The sequence below is a fragment of the Silene latifolia genome, chromosome 8 (genome assembly GCF_048544455.1).
Source record: "Silene latifolia isolate original U9 population chromosome 8, ASM4854445v1, whole genome shotgun sequence".
Lineage (NCBI taxonomy): Eukaryota > Viridiplantae > Streptophyta > Magnoliopsida > Caryophyllales > Caryophyllaceae > Silene > Silene latifolia.
The window spans coordinates 68,033,966-68,059,345 of NC_133533.1; the positions used below are offsets into that span (position 1 = coordinate 68,033,966).

The 25,380-nt window shown below is 35.6% G+C and overlaps 1 protein-coding gene, 1 long non-coding RNA gene and 2 pseudogenes across 2 annotated transcripts; 1 reads left to right on the plus strand and 3 right to left on the minus strand.

Moving 5' to 3' along the window:
• Positions 1-1,070: 1,070 nt before the first annotated feature.
• On the minus strand, positions 1,071-3,404 carry LOC141596917 (uncharacterized). The gene is made up of 2 exons (XM_074417190.1): positions 2,267-3,404; positions 1,071-1,297 (listed from the first exon to the last, which is right to left on the minus strand). Exons 1-2 carry the CDS (start codon positions 3,309-3,311, stop codon positions 1,200-1,202), a joined length of 1,143 nt encoding a protein of 380 aa, XP_074273291.1. The 5' UTR covers positions 3,312-3,404; the 3' UTR covers positions 1,071-1,199.
• A 10,285-nt stretch (positions 3,405-13,689) lies between these two features.
• LOC141594396 (uncharacterized) lies at positions 13,690-14,251 on the plus strand. The gene is made up of 3 exons (XR_012522174.1): positions 13,690-13,961; positions 14,060-14,132; positions 14,225-14,251. It is a non-coding gene; the product is annotated as an uncharacterized LOC141594396 (long non-coding RNA).
• A 1,149-nt stretch (positions 14,252-15,400) lies between these two features.
• Positions 15,401-16,060, minus strand: LOC141595309 (protein DMP2-like; annotated as a pseudogene).
• A 6,103-nt stretch (positions 16,061-22,163) lies between these two features.
• On the minus strand, positions 22,164-23,481 carry LOC141595310 (uncharacterized; annotated as a pseudogene).
• Between the last annotated feature and the right edge of the window lie 1,899 nt (positions 23,482-25,380).

Consider the following 25,380-nt stretch of genomic DNA (forward strand, 5'->3'; position numbering starts at 1 on the left):
TGTAATTTCTCACAAAAAAGGAAGAGGGGACAAGGTGTGGCACCCCCATGTACTTCCCCACTCACCTCTTAGGCTCTTATGGACATTATGTGAAAGGAAACGGTACCCGTTACAAGTTTGTGATGAGAATATGTGTTTTATTCTAATATTCTGATGTGGGTATGGTATTGGAATTTTTTAAAGCACACATCCTCCTAAACATGGCCAGCTAAGACACTTTTTAACATCCCTCTTTGTCCTTAATACAGTGTAATACATTTGATAATTTCTCAACTAAAACCCTTAAATACTTTTGTTTTATAAGCATAAGGGCACACACATTGAACCTATTTTCTTCTTTATTTGCTGTAACTAGTAATATAAGCTAATGAGAAAGGGTGCATTTGTATTGATATTCGTCTTCTGGGCTCTCATCACAATCATCACCCCGACGCTCATTCAATGGTCCTTTGCCGCGGCTCAGGCTCATCAAACTAGCTTATTACAAGGTACGAACTAGCTTCATGCTAATGTTTCGGTTAACGAGTAAACCATGCGTGAAATGTGTGTATTTCACAGTGAAAGTGTATGAAAGAGAGATGCTTTCACATTTCGAGTAACTAAGAAGAAATTTCATTTGGTTTCCTTTGTATATATAAAATCTCTCAATTACAGAGCATGTTGGTTTTAATATTTCAGATAAAGCAAGTGATGAAGGACTATTGAAAGCCAGGAGAATGCTGGTATTTTTGGAAGAAGTCAGCGGGAGAAATCTGGCTGTTCAGTCACTGTTGTTACCAGAGCCAATTATCATGTCTCCAGCACCATCACCGATACCAATACCAATCCGGCTGAACATATCTGTAGTCACAAATCTCCAACACTTGGTCACTCATTGAAGGCTAAAAGCCGAACCTTTCCTTGCTATGTGCCTATGTTACTCATTCTTGCTGTGTAAATACAAGTCACAACTTCCTGTATTATATAAATAGGCTATCACTATTAACTACTACCGATGTTTCCTGATATTTCCGTTTGCATTCCTCTCGAGTACGCCATAATACTTATGCCAATTCAAACAAGTTTTAGCAAAACAATTAACTGATACTCGGTTCTATATTAACACAGATTAAGTTAAAACATCAAGTCTTATAAATGCAGATATATAATCGTTAATCGAACACATTAGTACTAATTGGGTAGGTCTATGCCTCAAAGCCTCATCTTGAAAGAAAAAGGAATCCCAATCCTATAATAAGTGCTTGGGTAAAAGTTGAGGGTATCCGATGTTGAGCAGCATCCATATCAGTTCCTACACCTGGAAACCAAAATTGTTGACCCATATTAGCAATATTTCTAAGCCGTTATGAGCGGAGATTGGAGAACGTTAGAGAAGATTGGTAGGAGAAGGTCGGTTGCACTCCTCATTGATCTAATATACGCTCGTGTATTGTAAAGTGTCCTACACAATGGCGTTTTTAGTGGGGTGCAATGTATACAACACTCATTTTCGTATAATCGTATGATAATATGATGAATTCTGTAGTAAAGAATACACAGGATACAAATGCTACATGACTTGTAGAAAAGGCCAATCGTTAGTTGGCGCAGTGGTAGCATGAGGGCTGCGCTTGGTAGAGAGGTCTGCGGATCGATCCCCCACAACTGCGATTGGGAGGTGTTTAAATACCGTAATCCTTGGACACGCCCCGAAATCCAGATTAGTCGGCCCAATGTGGTTTGGATTACCGGATGGTTTAGACCAAAAAAAAAAACAATTCTTACTCTTGTCATTTGTCAACATAACATTGAAACGCCAATAGGGGAATAACCACATTACTCTAATACAGACTACAATTAGGATTACAATGTTTCGGATCTCAGAAGGTTCTCGGCCATGACCTAAATCAGTTATTCAAGTTTAGAAATTAATGTGCAAAGATTGGTCTCATGATCTTGGTTGTGTTTTACCCTCTCTAGAATGCATGCACAAATAAAAATGTGTGCACATTAAAAAGCTTTCACAAATTCTTATTTAAGGCGGGAATATCAGTCTTAAACTTAAAACGCCTAGTATTATAAAGGGATAAAATGAAGATGTATAGGGACTAATAAAAGGTTCGACCTATAGATACAAATAAATGTGAGAATATTATTTATGCCATTTTCATTTTACTATGGTCCTAGGAGAGACTTACTGTGTAACCTTTGAAGTGTATAAGCCCATAGTTGGGGCTTGGGAAGATACTACGGAGAAGTATTAAGTAAAGAAGGAAATAAAACATACCACATTGTCTAGTGGAATTGACAGCAGCAGAACAAAGACACATCAAAGCTTCAGTTTCAGCATCAAATCCACAACTCCCACCCGATTTAGCACACCTCTCACACCCCATATCCGGCACACTGTAACTAAATTTCAACCCATACGACCAATCCATCGGCCCAACTCCTCTCAGTTTATCGGCATTGTAAAAACTCGTAAAATGCGTACAATCTAATATATCCATACTCATAACCTTCACCGTGCTATAACCCGTAAAACAGCACGGGGGCGGTGCTATACTCCCACCGCCCCCAGTACCAGTACCAATACCACCCTCGCTTACACCTCCCCCAGTACCAATGCCTCCCCCTGTACCGATGCCACCCCCACTTACACCTCCTCCGGTGCCAGTACCAATACCACCCCCACTTACACCTCCACCTGCACCTGTGCCAGTACCAAAACCACCCCCAGTAACATTATTATTGTTATTATAATTAAAATTGTTACCCCCGGCGTAAAAATAACCATTAGGACCGGTATTATTATTAGTTATGCCAGGGGTTAACAGGTCGGGACTAGTGAAGACTCTAAACGAGTTACAGCTGGAATAGAGTTCGTCACATTTATGTCCCGCCACGTCGAAACATAGTGACCGGTATCGGTTAAGAACGGGAGAGTCAACAGAACAGTTAAGAAGGGCAAAGACTGTATCAGGTGAAGGGGGAATGATGGCGTATTGGATGTCAGAGAGGCGAAGGTCATGGTGAGGTTGTAGGATGGTACAAGTGGACATGTCAGGGTCGTATACGGTTACGGTTTGGGAGTTGTAGTCAATGGATTGGACTTTGAAGTTACCGTTGGGAGTGATGAAGAAAAGGGATTGGGATGAGGTGTTGCACGTAAACATGTTGCGGAACTGGGGGGCACCACAACCGTCGTCCACGCCGAATGGGTAATGGATATGGAGCGTGCCGCATTCGTCGCGACATGTTGTTGCGGAGGGACAGATGGGTAGGAGGAAGAGGAAGGTTAGGGTGTGCAGAGTGAAGTGGTAGAGATGCATTTTTTGAGTTGGGAGTGTACTGAGTTTTTAAAATCTTGGGAAGGCAGTAAGTAGGGAAGCGAAGGGTAGTATCAAGGAGGACAACACGCGGACCCGTAATTCCTCTATCACTTTTTGACTTTTAAGGCAACACTGACCAGACGGGGGGCCCTTCTTCCACGCATCACAATGTCATTACCTCCTTCAGAATCATTGTTCAGGACTTCAGGTTACCAAAGATGAATAGATCTTGTGACGGGTCGGATCTTGCGACGGTTATTTTGTGAGTGGAAATGGGTAGAGGGGATAAGATGGGCACTCACCCCATGTGCTCCTTCTCTCACCCCTATGGGTTTTTTGTGAGACAATATGGTACCCGTCACAAGTTTGTGACGGATACCCTCCGTCATAAGGGAGAATTTGTGACCAAAGATAGCGAAAAGAGTGCGGTTAGACTCTTATTGTTGAAATAGATACTCCCTTCTATTCCCGATAATTATCTTATTGTTGAAATGACACATGAATTAAGAAAGTGAATTAAATAATGTAAAATATTATGGTGAGCTAAAATAATTGGAGAGAGCAAAGGTATCGTGGAATATTATTATGGGTGAAGTGATTAAAATAAGTATTATTATGAAGTGATGTTGCAATTACAAATGAGTTTTGGACCACACCTTCTCGCGGTTTACGGATGAAAGTTTTTCAAGATGTGTCATTCTGGCATGAGACATCTTACTCCTTATCTTACACCTTTATTTATTTAATAAAAGTGTGAGGGGAGAGTTACTATTCACCTTTATTTGAATGGTAACTTGGAGAATGAATAGTAACTACTAAGTGGATTGGGTACTTGGTTGTGTCATGCGGGTTTGGGGTTTGGGGTTTGGGTGTGATTTGTTGGGGTTTGTTAGGAATTAATATTATAAGTATTCATATATATAATTAAATTAAACAAAACTATATTATCAAACAAAGATCTCCAAAAATAGAGCACTCTCACAAATTAGATATCAAAATTTTATCAACAATTCTGAAAATAACATAAAACACACAATTAGAAATGTTATGACAAAACTAACATTTCATACCCCCATAAAATTGAAGCTAATACAATAATAAATTGCGGAACTAAAAATTTTAAAGCAGCAACAACTTGAACAACAATTGGATCATTATTTTCTAATACTTCACCTATTAAACAATATTATACAAAAAATGCTATGTCATCCCCTAAAATTTTCCACCTTTTAGCCGTATAGATATTCAGTAGGTCTCATGAGAGACCGTCTCCCACTAACTTAGTGAGAGACATAATAGAGAAAAAAGAAATTCAGTGGGTCCCTCACCCCATCATGTGAGAGGTCTCTCAATAACGCTATTGAGAGACCGACTCTCCGGAGTTTTTGTGATATTTCAAAATATATAGAATAAATGCTCAAAAAATTATTAATCATCCACGATTCCACGTTGATGTCACCAATCTTTAGTTAGTATGTAAAATATAGTTATTTAAGCAATCTTAGTATTTCACTTCTCCTTATAATCTTCTTTCTTCAATAAATCATACCTATTAAAAAAAAGTAACACAATAATAGTGGAATTTGTTTTATGCAATATTATCGTTATTAACTTAGTTTCACCTTAAGTAATGAAAAAAAGAGGGAATGATAATAAAATCGTAGAGATGTAAGTATATTTACCTTGGAAGAGGTTAACACAATAAATATTCTTGATAACACCTAAATGAGAACAAAACAAACACATACGCGAAATTGAAAATGTGATGAACACTTCATAACCCAATGAAACTTCCAATAAAAAAATAAAAAAAATTAGTTAATAATATCGGTGACACATACCATTCTATTAACGATAGAGATAAGAAATTTTTTGCTTACAAATTTTGCCTTCCAAAAAAAAAAAAAACAATTACGGATGCGTTTTATGGCTATTAAATATTATTTTTTCATTATTATCAAATTTAATATAGGTATAAATAAAGATCAAGTTTATGACTTTTGAGCATCCATTTTTCATTATTATGAAGTTTAATATAAATATAAATATGGGAAAATGAGAAATGATATGTAAAAGGTTTGCATTATTATTATTATTATTATTATTATTATTATTATTATTATTATTATTATTATTATTATTATTATTATTATTATTATTATTATTATTATCATTATTATTATTATCATTATTATTATTATCATTATTAATTTTTTTTTCTTACAAACTCCACTTTGCATGAAAGTCGTTTAAAAAGTTATCTTGCATATGTAATTAAAATATGACATATTGACGATGATAGATATTTTGGTTTTTCTTTTAATTATATTTATAAATTGTAGATATTAGTAGCTTTATAATCCAAATTATTAGAATTTTTATTTACTACATATCAGATCTTTTAGCTACTATCTTTATGGTTAAGGAGGAGTTAGATGAACAAATTGAATGATTTAAATGATGAGAGTAACTTCTTATTTTATTTTTATAATTTAAATCATGATCTTATGGTTTCCACACAAAAATAAATATTATACTAAACCTTATAATGAGTTTTAATAAATTTATTAAAGTAGCCTTAATATTAACAATATAAATTAATAGAATTTAATTATGATAATCCTACATAGCAAAAAAATTAAATGTATTAAGTTGCCTTTTAACTATATAGTTAAAATATATATGACATATTGATGATGATAGATATTTTGGTTTTCCTTTTAAATATATTTATAAATTTATAGATATTAGTAGCTTTATAATCCAAATTATTATATTTTTTATTTACTATATAAGACCTTTTAGCTACTATATTTATGGTTAAGGAGGAATTAGATGAACAAATTGAATGATTTAAATGATGGGACTAAATTTTTAATTTATCTTTATAATTTAAATCATGACCTTATGGTTTCCACACAAAAAAATATTACTAAACCTTATAATGAATTTTAATAAATTTAATAAAGTAGCCTTAATATTAACAATATAAATTAATAAAATTTAATTATGATAATCCTACATGGAAAAAAATTAAATGTATTAAGTTGCCTTTTAACTATATAGTATAAATTATATAGATTTATAGATGTGGCATTCCTAATGCACGCGTGGCTTTTTCTTCGCCTATGTGACTTTGTCTACGTGGCCTTTTAAGGTTACCCTTTTAATATAGTTTTATAGATATATAACCATTTTTTATTGCGCAAGACTATCTTGTTCACAGAACGAACCTGTGGTGTAATAGTTTCTATGTTGCACGCCATGGATGTTAGCTAGATCAACTGGTCAAGGTAAGAGAGCCAGAAAGATGCTCCCAGTTTCGAAAGGTGTCACCTTTTACATAAAAAAAGTAGATCGGCTACTGATTTACAATCATCACTACTACAAAACCTGTCAAGGACATCAGTGGGTGGACATCTGATTTTTTAAAAATATGATGTAATAATTATGCACATCATATTTTTTCAAAAAACCGATGTTCATATAAACCTATGTACATCGGGTGTGTTTTTAAACCCATGCCCATTATTTCTGACATTAATGGACATGTCGTTTCTAATAGAACCCATGTCTATTTAGTGGACAATTACATCGGGCTTACATAAGTCTGATGTTAACCCAATCTCCATTTTGCGCGCAAAAAAACTGACTCCACAAATTCCCCTAATCTAATATAATTAACCCCCCCATGCACCTCCTACTTATTCGTCATTTTGTTTCCTTAATAATAAAAACCTAACCTAATTAATCACTCCACCTTCGTTCTGCATTCATTCATTCATATATTCATTCATTCATTCACTCCGTCATTATTCTTCATCGTCTTCATCAGCAACCATCATCAGGCGTATTGTCGGCGGCAAGATCATCGTCTTACCATCATCTCAGATTAGGTATTTTTCTTCTTAATGTTTTTAATTTAGGGTTAATTTGATTGTTTTACTGTATTGTGTTATTTTATTTGTTCTATTTCCAGTTTTGTTTGAATAATGAATTATGGGCTCATAATAAATTGTTGTTTTGATAATCAAATTGGGGGTTTTTGCTAATACCTATTTACTGCATGCATTCCTGGTTAATATTGTAAGATTTTGATTTGCTTGCTTAATAACGAATAACAAATGTGTGAGTGTGAATTAGGTTGTTTTTTTTATTCTATACTATGTCTACAACTGTTGTGTTTAGTTAGTAATCTCGAGACTCGTTGAGTGTAGAGGCGGGGACGGAGGTTGAGTGAGTGAAAGGTAGAATAAGAAACAAATTTGGGATCCTGATTATACTTGCAGTATGTATTTGGGTCTTTAGTGGATTGTTAGTTATGGGGTAGATGTTAAGTATGTAGTGTTTAGGTTTTCGATTTTTTAATTACTCGTCCCGAATTTGTACAATAATATCGTATACTTTTTGCGGTGAATCCTCAAAATAACCAAGGTGGATTGTTAATTATGGAGATTAGGAATATGGATCGCGAATGGATGTTGGTTGATCGGTTGGATCCTATATATAGGAAAGGGGTAGAGGATTTTGTTAGTCATGCTATCAATAATGCAGAGAATGTGGAACAGATTTTTTGTCCATGTGTTAAATGTGGAAATAATGAGTATGTAGATCTTTGTAGAATTGAAAAGTCACCTCTTATGTAATGGTATTGACAAAAGTTATACAAGGTGGATTTGGCATGGGGAGGATGTGTTGCCTACTATGTGTAGTAATTTAGAGGATGATAGCAACTTTGAGGGAGATGATTTTGATGAAAATTACGATCGAGTAGACGATCTTATTAATGATTTAAAGCAATCCACTGAAGACCCAACTGAAATTGAGAGGTTTGATAGGCTGTTTGGTGATGCAATGAAACCCGTATATCCTGGTTCAAGTTTCACACGCCTATCTGCAACTTTAAAATTATATAGTTTAAAGGCGAAAAATGGATGGAGTGATAAAAGTTTCACAAGTTTGCTTGAATTGTTGGGGAAGATTTTACCCGATGGCAATGAACTCCCTAGACGTACCTATGATGCTAAGAAAATTTTGTGTCCAATGGGAGTTGATTATGTTAAGATACATGCATGTCGTAACGACTGCATTTTGTTTCGAAAAGATTATAAAGATTTAGACAAATGTCCAAAGTGTGGTGCTTCACGTTACAAGTTGCCAAAAAAAAATTCCCAAAAAAATATAGGGGTCCCTGTTAAAGTTTTGTGGTATCTTCCCATTATCCCTAGATTTAAAAGAATGTTTTCAAATTTAAAAGATGCGAAGAACTTAATATGGCACGCTGATGGTAGAATTTCAGATGACAAAATTCGCCATCCCTTTGATTCAACACGTGGAAAACCATTGATCATTTGTTTCTGAATTTGGATCCGAGGATAGAAATTTAAGGCTTGGGCTATGTACTGATGGTATGAATCCGCTTGGTAATCTAAGTAGTCAGTGGAGTACATGGCCTGTTTTGCTAACAATTTATAATCTGCCTCCTTGGTTATGCATGAAGCGTAAATATCTAATGATGTCACTACTGATTTCGGGGCCTAGGCAACCTGGAAATGATATAGATGTTTACCTAGAACCTTTGATTGATGACTTGAAGTTATTATGGGATGAAGGGGTAGAGGTATATGATGCTTATCGTCGTGAGACGTTTAATCTACGTGCCATGATATTTTGCACCATTAATGATTTCCCGGCTTATGGCAACCTATCGGGTTATCTTTTGTGAAAGGTGCTAAAGCGTGCCCGGTTGTGAGGAGGATACGATTTCGATCGTTTAGTTCATGGTGGAAAGAATGTTTACCTGTGTAACCGAAGAATGCTCCACCGCTCACACCCTTATAGGAAAAAAAATGAAGCCATTTAATGGGAAACAAGAACTTAGAAACCCTCCAAAAATTTTAAGTGGGAAAGAGGTTTATGAAAAAGTCAAAAACATTGAAAATAATTTTGGAAAACCATATAAGAGGACAAATAATGGGACCTTATACAAAAAGAAGTCTATATTTTGGGATTTACCATATTGGAAACATTTGTCCGTGAGACATTGTATTGATGTCATGCACGTGGAGAAAAATGTGTGTGATAGCATTATTGGCACACTCCTCAACATCTTTGGTAAAACCAAAGATGGTCTCAAAGCTAGACAAGATATGGTTGCTCAAAAGATACGACCAGAATTAGCACCACAACTTAGAGGTTCAAGAACCTATTTACCCCTGACTTGTTTTACTTTGTCACGAACGAAAAAAAAGAAGTGTACGTGAATGTTTACATGGGGTGAAGGTACCGCAAGGCTATTCATCCAACATAAAAATCTTGTGTCTTTGTGAGTTAAAACTTGTAGGCTTGAAATCACATGATTGTCACACTTTAATGCAACAATTGCTTCCAGTAGCGCTTCGTGGAGTTACGCCTACTCTGTTCGGGGAGCTATTATTAGACTTTGCTATTTTTTCAATGCAATATTTAGCAAAGTCGTTGACTCAGATACATTGAATTCTTTACAACGAGATGTTATTACTACTATGTGTCAACTTGAGATGTTTTTTCCCCCTTCCTTCTTCGATATAATGCAACACATAATTGTACATTTAGTGAGGGAAATTAAGATTTGTGGACCAGTTTTTTTAAGAAATATGTATCCATTTGAGCGATATATGAAACCCTTAGCCGGCTATGTAAGAAACCAAAACAGGCCAGAAGGATGTATGATTCAAGGGTATGTGGCGGAAGAGGCGCTGGACTTTACCAATGACTACATGTCCGATGTTGAGTCTATTGGGCTTCCAACGTCTCGACATGAAGGAAGAATAGAGGGACAAGGTACCCTGGGAAGAAATGTAGTCACCTTTGTTAATCCAAAACCCTTGCTCAGGCACACTTTTATATTCTCCAACACATGGTCGATGTGCATCCATATTTAGAGAAGCATCAAACCCTTCTAAGTGCGGAAAATCCGGATAAAGGAGAAAGGTGGTTAACCATGGAGCATAATCGGTCATTCGTAAAATGGTTCACAAATGAAGTAGATATTGAGCTGATAAACGACCGTGAGAAAGTAAGCGATGAGGTAAGGTGGTTAGCCCATGGACTGGGATGCATGTGTTAACTTATCAAGGTTATGACATCAATGGGTATTCGTTTTACACTAAGGATCAAGATGATAGAAGTACTATGCAAAATAGTGGAATAGCTTTGATGGCTATGTCAATGAGTGTTGCTAGTGCTAAAGATAGTAGACACGCTTATGATGCTCACCATATTTTGGTGTCATTAAAGAAATTTGGGAGCTAGACTATGTTGGTTTAGGATACCTGTTTTTCGTTGTATGTGGGTTGAACATAGTAAGGGTGTTCGAGTTGATGAAATGGGCTTCACGCTGGTTGATTTTTCACGTGAAGGCTACAAATCAGAGCCATTCATTATGGCTAATCAGGCAAGACAAATCTTTTATGTTACAGATCCAGCGCATGGAAAGTGGTCGGTTGTTCTTCATGGTAAGAAGAAATTTCTGGGTAAGGAAATCATGGATGAAGTTGATGACGAATTGCCCCCTTTTTCTTCTGGATTGCCTACTTCTACAAATCTTGAAGACGTAGATGACTTTTATCTATGAGATGATCATCAAGAAGGGTTATGGGTTGACGATTAGCTAGTTATTGTTACAATCTGTAATTTACCTACTTATGTTTTTTTAAAGACTATCTCATAACTGCAATCTTGATTATTCTTTGGATTAAAACAGTAGGTAGTTTCTTTTACTATCAATATTAATAGTCTTGCTTATGTTCTATTCTTAAGACAATTTCATCAGCATTTTAATCTCTAAATTCTAACTGTTGTTTATTGTTTCCCCAATAATTATTGTATGTATTCTGTACTCTATTATATTAGCTTGTTTTTATTAATTATTTTATGCCCCTCTGTTCCCTTTACTATAAATGTTGATGCAGGTCATCATGTCTTCTTTACCATCTACTAGTTCAGTTTCTAAGAGAAAAAGCAAGAGCGTAGTCCTTATGAAGGAGTTGACATTATTACGTGATCAAGGTATAAAGTCGACAAGTGAGATTTTGATGACGATGGTGAGCCTATTGGAAAGAATGGTGCTAAGTATACTAGCTATGTTGGTCTACTTGGACGCGCGAAAGTGCCAATCACTATTAAAACATGGAAGGATGTTGAAGAGGACCTTAAGGTGAAGATTTGGGAAGATGTTTTGGTAAGATCAGAAGTCCTTGCTAATGACTGTATCTTAACAAATATGTAGCTATAAAAACTTTGACTGTACAAGTTATTTACCAATTTTGTATTTGTAGACGATCTTTGACATTCCAGAGACAAAGTTGAAGCAAGTTATCAGCATTGCAAATACTACATGGACCAACTTTAAGGCAAAGTTGACTGCGCTTTACGTGTTCAGAAAACCCCCTAAAGGTCGAAAGTTGCCTGTTGAGACTGATCCGGTAAAGAAATATCCTTACTTAAAAACTGAGGTATGGCAGAGGTTTAAGGAGTCGCGCTTGACTGAAGAATTTCTAGTGAGTAGTCACCATTCAGTATATATTTTAATTTCTGTTCTGAAAATAACTATCATGCTTTTAAGTAACATATTTTTTGCAGGCTATCAGGACGGCTTCTGATAGGCAGAAGAAGAACAAGTACCCCCACAGAATGTCTCGTGGGGGTTATCGGAAAACAAGGCAGAAATTGGAAGCAAAATTGAAAGAGAAAGAAAAGGAAAAAGAAGAAGCGGGCAACGATGAGTCGGGAGAATTATCTGATGAAACCCCAACTGTGATAAAACGGGGTGACTTGTGGATAGAGGGAAGAATAGGGAAAGATGGTGAATGTCTAAATCCGGAGACTAAAAAAAAAGTTGAAGAATATGTGAGTGTCACACTTTCTGACTATACTTGATTTATTAATGTTATATATATTGCACGAAATTAAATTTGTTGTGGCTCATAACTTCCAATCGAAACTGGTGAAGGAAATGGTCAAGAAAAAGGAATTTGTACCGAGTGGGAAGGTTGATGAATTAACTAAGGTACTTGGAACTGGCTTGAGCATTATGGTCGTGTAAGAGGTGTTGGGGTCGAGTGGGGCATAAGCAATACTTTGGCACATGCCCCAGAAAAGCCTGCAACAAAGCAAAAAGTGAGGGAGGATTATCGCCGGAGTTTCTCGGGAAGTTGACCAAGCAGATCACTTTGAAAAAGTACAGCCGATGTTTATAAGAAAATGGAAATGATGGGAGAGAAACGGAGTAACGAGAATATCAGTTACTCCGTCCATAATGAAAAAGATGTTGATGAGGTCGAGTACATTGATAACGAGTGTGTGCACGATGAATTTCTTGATAATCTGCCTCATCATTTGATGATATATACCGAGAAGGTAAATAAATAAGAAACAAGTCACCCGCACCGCTTAGAGTAGTTAATATTGTAGTAATGCTCATTTGTTTGTCCGTTATTGTTCCTCGGGGATTTGAGTGCGAGCTATCTGTGCAAGATAATCTTGACTTGAAGAAGGTGGCAAATGGACGAGTATTCAAGACCACCGAGAAGGCATCGTATGTCACGGTAAACCAATTGGAGTAGAAAATTTAAGGGTATGCGTTTACGTTATCATGGAAGATATGGACGACATACCATTACCGTACTAACCGATGATTTTGCTCTTTGTTGGTGATGCAATTGGTTCATTTCTTCTTTGGCCGAAGAATTTAATCACTTTGCGCTGCCAGGTATGAAAGTCATACTTAATTGAAAATTGCATAAGTATTTCAAAGATATGAAAGTGGTAATTATAGCTTCTCCATTTTTCTTGAGAATCTCGGAAGAAACGTGAGGCGAGACAGAGGCAAAGTCGACACAAACTCAAAATGCAAAAAGCGAAAGACAATTGAGAGTCCTAAGTCAAAAAAGGTAGAAAGTGGTAAGAGTAGAACAATTGATCGTCGGTGGCAAGATCAAACAACAACTTGAAAACTCTTTTGGACCAAAAATTTGAGTCCAGACGATTAATGTCCAAGGTAGTCAGTATGATGGGCGATACTCAAAAGCGATGTCTACTTGACCGAGGATGTCTTAGGATCTAAGCGAAGGCTGCGCCTAGCCAAGGACGACAATATCGCACTATTGAACATGGAGAAGCTTTCCTTCCAGTCATTGGACTTTTCTTGGGTATGTAATGACTCGGATTTAAAATTGCATCTCATATATTTAGTTTGACATTGGTCATTGATTTTATCTTACAATTTTGGTTATACTTGTATGTTTATTGTTATAGGTACTTGTTTAGCGTCTGTGACATCAAAATGTATGGGTTCTTATGTCCAGAAGTGACTTCATTATTAGGCCATGCTCAAGATGATGCAATAACACTTATCTCTACAAGGATGCAAGCCTTGAAAAAAAAAATTTACTTCGCTCCATATGGTGCTAAGTAAGTACTCAGCCTTACCGCCTCGTATTAAAAAATGTATCAACAGTTTGATTATTGATTATTATGTAATAAATTACAAATTATTCACAGGGATCATTGGATGCTCCTTGTATTTGACGTTGTTGATCGTAATCAAGTACTTTGGTTTGATTCAACGGGAAATTCAGTGCCTTCAAAGTTAAGAACCTACATTAATACGTAAGTTGAACTTGATAGTTATTATGCATGCACAATGTTATTTGAATGTCCATTTCGAACTATATTCACGACAATTATTTATTGGAAACCTTATATAGAGCTATACGAGTGTACGGCTACAACGGTGGGGCAAGAAAGAGTTCTCAAACACCGCAATGGCTGAAAATTAATGTAAGTTCATTACTATATCAGATGTCTACTTGTTTTATTACGTTTAAATAGCAAAAAATGGTTGCTTTAATTTGCCAACATCTTTGTTTTAGTGTGCTCGTCAAGAAGGTGATACAGAACGGGTACTACATAATGAGGTACATCTGGAAATTGTGACTCGTTCGGACCCGACGAAAGCTATCGATGAGGTCGGATTACCCGAAATTTTAAAACTCTTGTATAATGTTTTCAAGTAATGTTTACCCCCTTGCCCGATCAACAAGAACTATGATAGCCTATGATGGCCTCGCTTGTTGTCGCCTTGCCAAGTTTTACTACCATAAAATCCCATTATTGAGCTTCAAATTTGTTTTAGTATTTGTGGTATTATATAAGACGTCGTCATGTGCATGATTTTCAGGTTTTTCAAGACAAAATTGCATATTCACAAGATGAAATCGATGAAGTTCGGGACTTGTGGGCGAACTATTTTCTGAATGCCTAGTTGTAGTAGTAATCTATTAGTTTGATTAGAAAACTCTGTTTGTCTCGGGATCTTGAAGGCCATGTTTTGTTGTCGTAAGAAACGTATTACGAAACCTTTGTTGGATTGTTTAAATTAGTCGCTTGAATTCAAACAATGTATGACGAACAACGTTTGTCAAAATTTGGTATGAATTTGATATGTTTGGTTGAATGGCCTCCAATTTGGGTAAGCCATCTATGAATGGAATATGGTTTGCCATTTATGAATGGCCTCTGTTTTGGATTAACGTACAGTTCATTTGCATTAGAAGTACCATTTCCAATTTTTTTTTTTTAAAAAATTGACAAAATAATGGACATCGGTTCAGCAGAAAATTGGATGTAAACCGTTTCTAAAACACATGAAGTTTTGGAAAAACTCTGATGTGTATGGGTACTAAAGGACATCGGATTTGGAAAGTAACTGATGTACAAGATTGTAAAGGACATGGGATTATGAGTAAAATCTGATGTGTATCAATAATAATGGACATGGGATATATAAGAAATCCGATGTCCATCCAAGTAAAGGACATGGGATTATGAGTAAAATCTGATGTGTATCAACAATAATGGACATGGGATATATAAGAAATCCGATGTCCATCCAAAAATGGACATCGGTTGTAAATCCGATGTGCATTACTACCATAAGGACATGACCGAACTCTACATCGGAGCACTATCCCATGTCCATGACCCTAAAACTCCGATGTAGTAAAGGGTTCTTGTAGTAGTGCATAAACATTTGTGATTATGTACACTTAAGCCCTAGAACTAGAATAGAGAGGATCTCGCTGTAGTAGGAATGGGTGAGCTATTCATCTTCTTTTAGAAGGAAACACAACAAATACAACACTCATAACAAATCCAACCACCAAAGGAGAAGTGTTGGTAACCTTTCTTGGAATTCCAGGGTAGTAACACTCCTGAACATCATTGTGTAATGCTGCAAAAGTCAAGAATGCAATTACAGAAAATAATGTATGGAAGAGATCCGATTTTAGGAGCTTATAATCTGATGGTACTAGTGGCCTTTTCCGTCCATCATTGAAAACCCATATTCCCCTAAAAGTGGCCACACCGTTATACAACCGGTCCTTCATACCTCGAAAGCTATCCGTGATGAAGAAGAAAATGCATGAAACAGCAAAGACCGCCCAGAAACCACCCATTAGCCATCGATCGAGATTACTTCACTTTCCCTCATTAATAAGGAGGGGGGGGAGGGGGCTCGGCAAAAAAATGTGGAGTCGCGTTGTGCCACTAAAAATGACATTTATTATGTACATGCAATGTGCTTCATCTGTATCGTCATCCTTCAAGTAACTGGTGTTTTGAGATTCAATTGTATCAAGAAGATGTGTGTTGATCGAGTCATCCATTCACCGTCTGTCTGTGATAATTAGCAGATCGTTTTATGGAGATTTTGTGTTTTGTGAATTATTGCACTACTACAGATACATGCTATAACAACGGTTAAAAACCGTTGTTATATAAAAAAGCGGACGTTGTTAAAGCGTCCGTTGTAAAAGGTTTTAACAACGGTTGGTTTTTTTAAGGAACCCGTTGTTAAAACTATTAACAACGGTTTTAAGTATAAAAACCCGTTGTGGAAAGTGTGACTCAATTTTGGTGGGAAAGTTATAACAACGGTTGTAATATAAAAAACCGTTGTTATAACTAAAGACAACGGGTTGTTTCTCAATAAGCGTTGTTGTTTGTTTTTTTTTTAAAAAAAAATTAAATTAAATATTACTAGATGCATGCATAATTATGGCCCGTTATAATTCCGATGCATGCATTATTACTGCCATCCCTGTGCATATGAATGGACAATATGGAATGAGAAGGGTTATAATAAGATTTGAAGCAGCAGAGAGACATATGATGATGATTATGGCACAACTTTCTAACATATATTAATTAAAAAATAACTCAAACCACACATTACTTAGTATAAATACATGCATTATCTCAACTACTATTCCATTATATCACTATCTCCAAACCCTAACTGCTAAAACAAACTCCAAACCCTAATTAATCTTTCAAACAAACTCCAAACTTCATCAACAAAATGAATGATACCATCCTTAAGACTCCTACTATGATCGAGAACAACAACAGTTTCATCCGCCGGTTGCTCCACATTGAGGACAGTTTCAGGAGCTACCTTGTGGATGCTCGATCCGTACTCAAGGACGCCAAAAAAGATGGCTTGACAGAGCAGCAGTTGTTGCAGCTATATGATGATATAGCAACTGCTGAACGAAACCTCCAAATAGCTAAGGAGGAGAGGACGGATATCATAGAAGAGAATAAGACTCTTTATGAAAATATAAGAATTGCATTTTTATTAATGTAATTTTTTTTAATTTATGTATATATATATATATATATATATATATATATATATATATATATATATATATATATATATATATATATATATATATATATATATATATAGAGGTAAGATCTAATGAGTCCTCCTCTCAAATTGAGTCCATAAGTCCCTCTAAGGGCCATTGGATGGACTCAATGGATGGTTGAGATGAATTTGATTAAAGGCTATTAAAAAGAAAAGGTAAAAAATGTGGATGGTTGGATTGAGATGGGTGGTTGAGATTGAAAATTACCAAAAACAATTACCACTAATCAAATTTCTATACACTAATTAATTTTTCTTTCTCTCTCTAGCCCCTAATTAATCAGTTTTGAGTTTTAGATTTCAGAAGTGTAAATGTAATGTTGTATGAGTTTTACAAGTGTAAATGTGACGGAAATATAATTTTAACATTTTACAAGTGTAAATGTGATGTTTTACGAGTGTAAATGTAACATTTTAAGAGTGTAAATTTAATTTTTGTGTGGAAATTTTGAATTTATATAATTTTAACATTTTACAAGTGTAAATGTGAAGTTTTACGAGTGTAAATGTAACATTTTAAGAGTGTAAATTTAATTTTTTGTGACGGAAATTTTGAATTTATATAATTTTAACATTTTACAAGTGTAAATGTGATGTTTTACGAGTGTAAATGTAACATTTTAAGAGTGTAAATTTGTTTTTTTGTGACGGAAATTTTGAATTTATATAATTTTAACATTTTACAAGTGTAAATGTGATGTTTACGAGTGTAAATGTAACATTTTAAGAGTGTAAATTTGATTTTTGTGACGGAAATTTTGAATTTATATAATTTTAACATTTTACAAGTGTAAATGTGATGTTTTACGAGTGTAAATGTAACATTTTAAGAGTATAAATTTGATTTTTTGTGACGGAAATTTTGAATTTATATAATTTTAACATTTTACAAGTGTAAATGTGATGTTTTACGAGTGTAAATGTAACATTTTAAGAGTATAAATTTGATTTTTTGTGACGGAAATTTTGAATTTATATAATTTCAACATTTTACAAGTGTAAATGTGATGTTTTACGAGTGTAAATGTAACATTTTAAGAGTGTAAAATTGATTTTTTGTGACGGAAATTTTGAATTTATATAACTTTAACATTTTACAAGTGTAAATGTGATGTTTTCCGAGTGTAAATGTAGTATTTTAAGTGTAAATTTGAAGGTTTAAGAGTGTAAATTTGGTCCTTTGAGTGTGACTTTGGTCCTTTATAAGTGTAACTTTGGTCCTTTACGAGTAAAACTTTAGTCCGACTACCAACAAACACCACCACCGTCGCCCTCCACCACCAACTCATATCCACACATATATTAGTGCAAATCTATATAAATTTAACAAGTGTAAATGTACAAATATATGAGTGTAAATGTAAAGAAATATGAGTGTAAATGTAAAATTATGAGTGTAAATGTAAAGAAGTACGAGTGTAATTCTAAAGAAATATGAGTGTAAATCTGAAAAATGCGTGTAAATGTAAAGAAATATAAGTGTAAATGCAAAGAAATACGAGTGTAAATGTGAGGAAATACAAGTGTAAATGTAAAAAAATATGAGTGTAAATGTGAGGAAATACAAGTGTAAATGTAAAGAATTATGAGTGTAAATGTAAAGAAATATGAGTGTAAATGTAAAGAAATATGAGTATAAATCTAAAAATTGTGTAAATGTAAAGAAATATGAGTGTAAATGTCAAGAAATACGAGTGTAAATGTAAAAAAAATACGAGTATAAATGTGGAACAATAACAATAACACCAACACTAACGATATTAACAACTAACTTTATTATGAAACTTAGAAAAAAAAAACAGATCTTAAAAAGACTAATTATCTATTTTATAGATCTAAGAATAAAAGTAGATCTAAAAATTTTAAAAAAGCGTTTTGTATCTCACAATATAAAAGAAGACGAGTTTTTAAAAGACGAGATTTAAAAAATATAAAACAAGACCATAAATAAATTTTAAAAAAAAAACGTTTAAATTTGAAAACAAAATCAAGGAATACAAAGGAGAACCACCTTCACGGCTTCACGTATAACAAGCCAAAAAAACCCACCTTCACAAAATCAAAAAACCACATTCACAAAATCACTAGTACCGGCTTTTGTCTAAAAAAAAGGAAAAAAAAAAAACGAGTTTGAAGGGAGAAGAGGCCGAGATGCGCGTGGTGGCGGGCGGTGGGGCTCAGATCTGGAACAAGAAGCGAAGTGAAGAAGGAGAGGGGGAGGGAGGAGGGAGAAGGCGGCAGAGGAAGGGAGGAAAGGGTTTTTAGATTTGTTTTTTTTCAGATCTAGTGATTGTGGTGGTCGGTTTCATCGTGGTGGCGGTGGTGGTGTACGTGGGGGTGCGGTGATAAGGTTGGTGGTGGAAGGTGAGAATCAGAGCCGCCGTTTTGAGTGCGGTGGTCAGAGAAAGAGGAAAAGCAAACGCCGTTTTGAGTGCGGTGGTCAGAGAATGAGAGCCGCCGTTTTTTTTTTTGTATTTGGTGGTGGTGGTTGTCGAGGGGTCGTGGCTGTGACGGGCAGGGGTGAGTGAAGGAGGTTTTTGTGAGTGATGTGTGGTGGTCGTGGGTTTGGGCGTGGTGTGTGTGTCGGTGTGGGTGGTGGCGTTTTTGGTCGGGTCGTGTGAGTGGTGTTGACGGGTGTGCGGGGAGTGGTGGTGACGGGTGTGTGGGTGTATGGTGGTGTGTGAGTGGCCAGCAGGAGAGGTGCGTGGTGGCGGTGGGGCTGTGTGGTGGGGCTGTGTGGTGGGCGTGGGTAGGTGGCGGTGGAGGTGGTCGTGGGGTCGGGTAGGTGAGGAAGAGTGGGAAATTTTTTTTGAATTATTTGGTTTTTGAATTTTGTTGGATTTTTGAGAGGATTTGAGTTTTTTTGGTTTTTAGAGAGATTAGGGGGAGGATAATTGTGAGATGAGAGAGAAGTGGGTGGAAAAAGAAGGGTTTTATAGTGAAATTAGGGTTTGATTAGTTAAGGTAGTGAGGGAAAGGGATTAATTAGGATTGATCCCCTAATTTTAGCACTAATCCCTCTCTTTTTCCTTTCAATCTCAACCCCTCATCTCATCTTTTCAATGGCCCTAAAGAGGACTTAGGGACTCAATGAAATTGGGTGGACTCACTTGATCTCTTCTCTCTCTCTCTCTCTCTCTCTCTCTCTCTCTCTATATATATATATATATATATATATATATATATATATATATATATATATATATATATATATATATATATTAGTTAAGTTTATCATGCAATCCTCTCTATCAACTTGCTTCTTCTTTGTTTTATTTTATTTAATTTGTTTTACTAGCTAATTAAGCGAATAATACTTAGAGAAATAACATAATGATCCATAAAAACACATACTTGCAAATGAAATAATTAGAAAAAGAAAATAATGACGATGAAAGACGATGAAACCAACAGTGACGGCGAGATTTACCTGATAATTAGAGAAAGTAAGAGACGATGAAATCAATAGTGATGGCGAGATGATAAAGCGACGATGAGAAAGAGAGAAAGAGACGATGAGAAAGTGTGTGTTTTGTGTTTGTGTTTGTCTGTGTTTGTGTTAAGGTTTGTGTTTTGTGGCTGTAGCAGATTTGTGTTTGTGTGGTTTATAGTATGGAAAGTATTGACAACGGTTGTTAAACAAAAACCATTGTTAAAACGTTTTAACAACGGTTGTAAAACAAAAACCGTTGTTAAATAAGTTTTAACAACGAGTTTCAAAAATAACCGTTGTGATTACTTTTCACTAACTTTGCGCCAATTTTGCGCCAATTTATTAACAACGGTTGTGCATGTTTGACCCGTTATTAAAACTTATAACAACGGTTATATAACCATACCCGTTGTAATTAATTTTAGTAAAATTCGCGCCATACATTCTACAACGTCTATTGTGATTTTCATGAATAAGCGTTGTTAAAGGGGTATTGTAGTTGCCTGGATTTGTAGTAGTGTTGGTAAATTGTTTAAATGAGTAAAAAATTTGATGTTGGCTATAAAGAGGTATAATATATTGTTCTTCCCTTGCTTTCTGCTCAATCCAGTTTTGTGCACGTTTGGTGATAGAATTAAACTGTGCTTTTGGTTGATAACTTGTATTACATGGCAAAGTTGTCTTTTCTTGAAGAAATATGCTTTGGATATACCACTTAGTTGGAAATAACGTTCACAGCTTATGCATAAAGGTGATAGAAACTGATCAGACTTAACCCAAACCCAATTCTCGACCCATTTGTTTTTAAGGTTTAACTTGATTTCGCAATACTATTTGTATGGACATTGTTTCTTTCTCCAAATACATAATTCCATAAGACCTTATTGTACAAGAAAATACTAACATCGTTCTTTGATAGTAGTATACTCTTAGTACTTTGGTGATAATACTCGGGAAAAGGTCGGTCAATGTGATTATCGATTCACTTGTACTGTTTTAACGACTTGGTAAAGGAGTTTGCCACCTTTTTTGTGTAGTTCGGACATGGCAATATGCGCTTATAAACTACCTGAGTACTAGCCCCGTTATAATCTACTAATCTCAACTTTTTTACTCTTATAGTCTTATATGTTGATTTACCTATCTTCCAAAAAACGTTCAAGAAAATAAAACCCGCAAAGCGGGCAAAGACGTGCTTAAACTCGAAGTGACCACACTATGTACCCAACTCGAGCAACCCAGTCGTCAAGTATACCTACGAATCAGGATGAAGAGGATAAACAGATATTCTAATGAAGGCCTAAAAAGGAAATAATGCAGGGGGCAACTAATACAAAAGGGCAAGGTGTACTATAAGAACATACATTCTCATTTTGTGTTCAGCAAGAGGTGATTTCCTATGGACTTGCGTGTTTCATGCTAAAAGCCAGGATTGTGTGTCAAGTTATCTATATATTATTAGATTTTCTACTGTTTACTGTTACTTCATGGGAAGTTTTAACAAGGTAAAACTATATCGGAGTATGTCATTACTAAGTAGGTACAAAAATACGAAAATTGTCATTTAATAATTGATAATTTGGCTAATAAGAGTTAATACGATAACCAGGAGTGAAAAATCTCACATATGAAGCCAGGGGCGACCGGTAAAGCAGTTTCCTTAGAGGCTCGAAGGACCAGAAGACACCTTAACCATTGCTGATCTCAAAAGCCGGTCACCGAGGATAAAACCACGCCTCAATTCTTGACTTACAATGCCTTCTTTATATTCTTTTCAGTCCTCTCTTGCAATTTCCTCATGGAGCTACAACGGAATAAATTTGAAACCATGAAGTGAAAGTACATACACTAGAAGAATAAATATCATCATAGTACATTTCTTGCATTAAAAAAACATTTATGTCATCAAAGTATTAAACATCTAATGACCTAGTTCCTCTGTATGGGTGAAGTGAGATACTGAACACATCAATATGTTTCAAGTGTCTCTATATGTATCCATTACATGTAGGAGTCAAAAGGATTTACTATCCATTTTAATTTAGCACGCATAATTTATGTTACTTAAGCCAAGACAAAATTCACAAAAGTAAGTGGCACAAATGCAGGTCCAATAGGTATGAGAGTAAATGTAAAAATTCAGATTAACGTAGCTTTGTCTACCACAAAAGTAGACACATGCCAAAGCCCAAAGGCGATATTCAATATGGCTACCAAGCTTACTATCCACTTAGAAAACGACTTTTGAAATAGAGAACCCCATAGTGGTTGATCTGTCGCTTCATGAATGAACTGCAAATTTGTAGCTAAAGAATTACGTGTACTTCGTAATAAACAACCACTCAGTCCCAAACTACAGTTTCAACAACTTTTTCTACTGAAAGTTCAGACCACAATTTCACTGTTGCACAAGACAGAAGTAATTTGATTCACATGATAAACTATATTTAAACAAATCAGATATGAATGCACAAAAGTAATATTGTAAACAATAAACTACGGGGGAGTATAAGAACTTACTGATGGATAAAAAGGCTTCCCCACTGTAGCTATAATAGAAACCCGTAAACTCATCATTTCAAAAAATTGCTTGTACATACTTTGATAAGTTGTATCAATCTGTTTTCCCTAGCTGTTTCTGGTTTGATTTGCAGCTTTGCTCTTTCAAAATTGTCCATCATTGTAAAAAGACTCTCGATAACCGAAACCCTCTCTTTTTCTGATCTCCTTCTAAAGTTATCGAAGTCAGCCTGCAAGCGGATATATCCCGCTTTTCCAGCACTGATGATCTCTTCAGATATAGTTGAGATTTTCCCGACCAATTCGTTATTCACGTTTTGTAGTTGAGAAAATGATGTCTCTATTTCACCGATGGTTTGGTAGTCTTGTAAAGAAGAAAGTAGTGATGACACATGACCAAGCAAGAAAGCAGAAAAGGACAGATGAACTTTCATAGCAAAAGCATAGAGATCCACCATAATTCCCTAGTAATTGACTAGTTAGCAATTGAGTCAGCTAAACCTTACACAAGTTACTCTTTTACCTAGTTTAAACTATTATCCTTTGGACATTACTCAAAGTACAACTAAGCATAACTTTGAAATATACTCTGCATTGTACTAGTTTTCAGCAAAAATTCTATCATCATCCCGGAGGACAGTACTCCTCACATACAAACACAATCCACGTAAGTGGAATATTATAATGACGTGTGTGTGAGGAGTACCGTCCTCCAGGAGGACGGTAGAATTACTCAGTTTTCAGATACACAATTAATGAAAAACTTCAACCAAATTTGCTCTCACTTATTGTAATGTCCTCTGCCTCCTCATAGCTCTTAATTGCAACATGGTATCAGAGTCTCGGGAATGAGGGGACTGATAACCACCCAAAGAGAGCAACATTTACTAACATGAATAAGAGCAAAAACACCTAGAATACGGAATTAGCTCACAAACATACTAATAGAAGTGCAATAATCAAATGAACCAAGATAAAATAGGAGGTTAAACTATATATAAATTGAACCTATATATAGATACCCAATATCTGCACCTTCCAAAAACCACCCGATGATAGGACTACCACGTATTTTTTGATATGCGTGTGTGGATTGGTTATACATGAGACGGTTTAATGCATTACTCCGATATGAAAAAATATTTCATAAATGGTTTTGTAACTTCATTTGCATTAAAACAACACTTTTTAGAGTTAAAACCGTCTTCGAATCCAAAACTGACTTAGAAACCCGCAACCCGAGTCAATGTCAGTCAACTCGAGTCAACCCAAGTCTCAAATGTCAAAAATAATGCCATGAATGGATTTATCATTCCATTTTCATTAAAATGACAGTATTTACAGTCAAAACCGATACCGTGCCAAAAATCAACTCCAAATTCAAATTCCGACTCAACACGGGTCAAACCCCAGTCAAGCACACAAGATACCTACCCCAAATAACACCCAAAAATCATCTTATTAGATGCCCATATTGTTACACGACATCTTATTTGAATACCACAAATCAAACCAACCAAACAATGGATGGAGCAAAGGCCACGTCCTAATTCAAAGAGACAAGACACCTCTTTGTATCACTGGGTGGCTCGCGCCTCTATAGGCGTCCTCCTTAGCCTCCAAGCAAACTCAACCGACCTACCACCCCACATTCCTCTATAAATATCCACCTTCACACACCATAATATTTACGTGAGAGTCCGCCCCCTCACATCCCCCTTAAACTTCTATACTCGACTACTTAAGTCAAAAAATCGACACGTGTTTTCGACCTACCGATCGAAAACAAAAGCCTTACACATTTTGTTTGGTACCGTCGTCGTGCATTCGACCAACTCAACATTAATCAATATGTTTTTCAACAACATATTTTCAAAACAAAATCATTTTTTAAAACCCTTTTTAAACTTCCTTAATCGCGAGTAGTCGCATACGAGAAAATCGGCTCTAAAGTCGTCTACCTCGCAAACATCATAACACGTAAGTTTGAGGGTGTAAATATTCCACTTATTTCACGTCTTTAATAGTTTTATTAGTTTATAAGCATGAAAAATGCATAACACGATTCAAAACACGAAAGATCGGGCCAAAACCGTATTTTGACTGGAGACAGGGGCTGGTAGTCATAACTACCAACCTCGCCCCTCTTATGGGGTCTCTGGTCAGAATCCAAACGTGTTTGTGCTCGTCCTTCCTCTATTTTATTTCTTATTTGTAACCGATTTTTACCATTTTAAATGTTTCAAATCAATTTTATGACAAACTTTTTAACCATAAATCGTAACCACCCTTGGTTCCATATACCATGACGGTTTAATCCGTGAGTCGGTGATATTAATTGGTTAATTACATTTTAA

Coding starts and splice junctions, on each gene's coding strand:
- LOC141596917 (XM_074417190.1), bottom strand. CDS start 3,311: ATGCATCTCTACCACTTCACTCTGCACACCCTAACCTTCCTCTTCCTC. Junction 1,298..2,266: donor CAATTCCACTAGACAATGTG/GTATGTTTTATT, acceptor TTTGGTTTCCAG/GTGTAGGAACTGATATGGAT.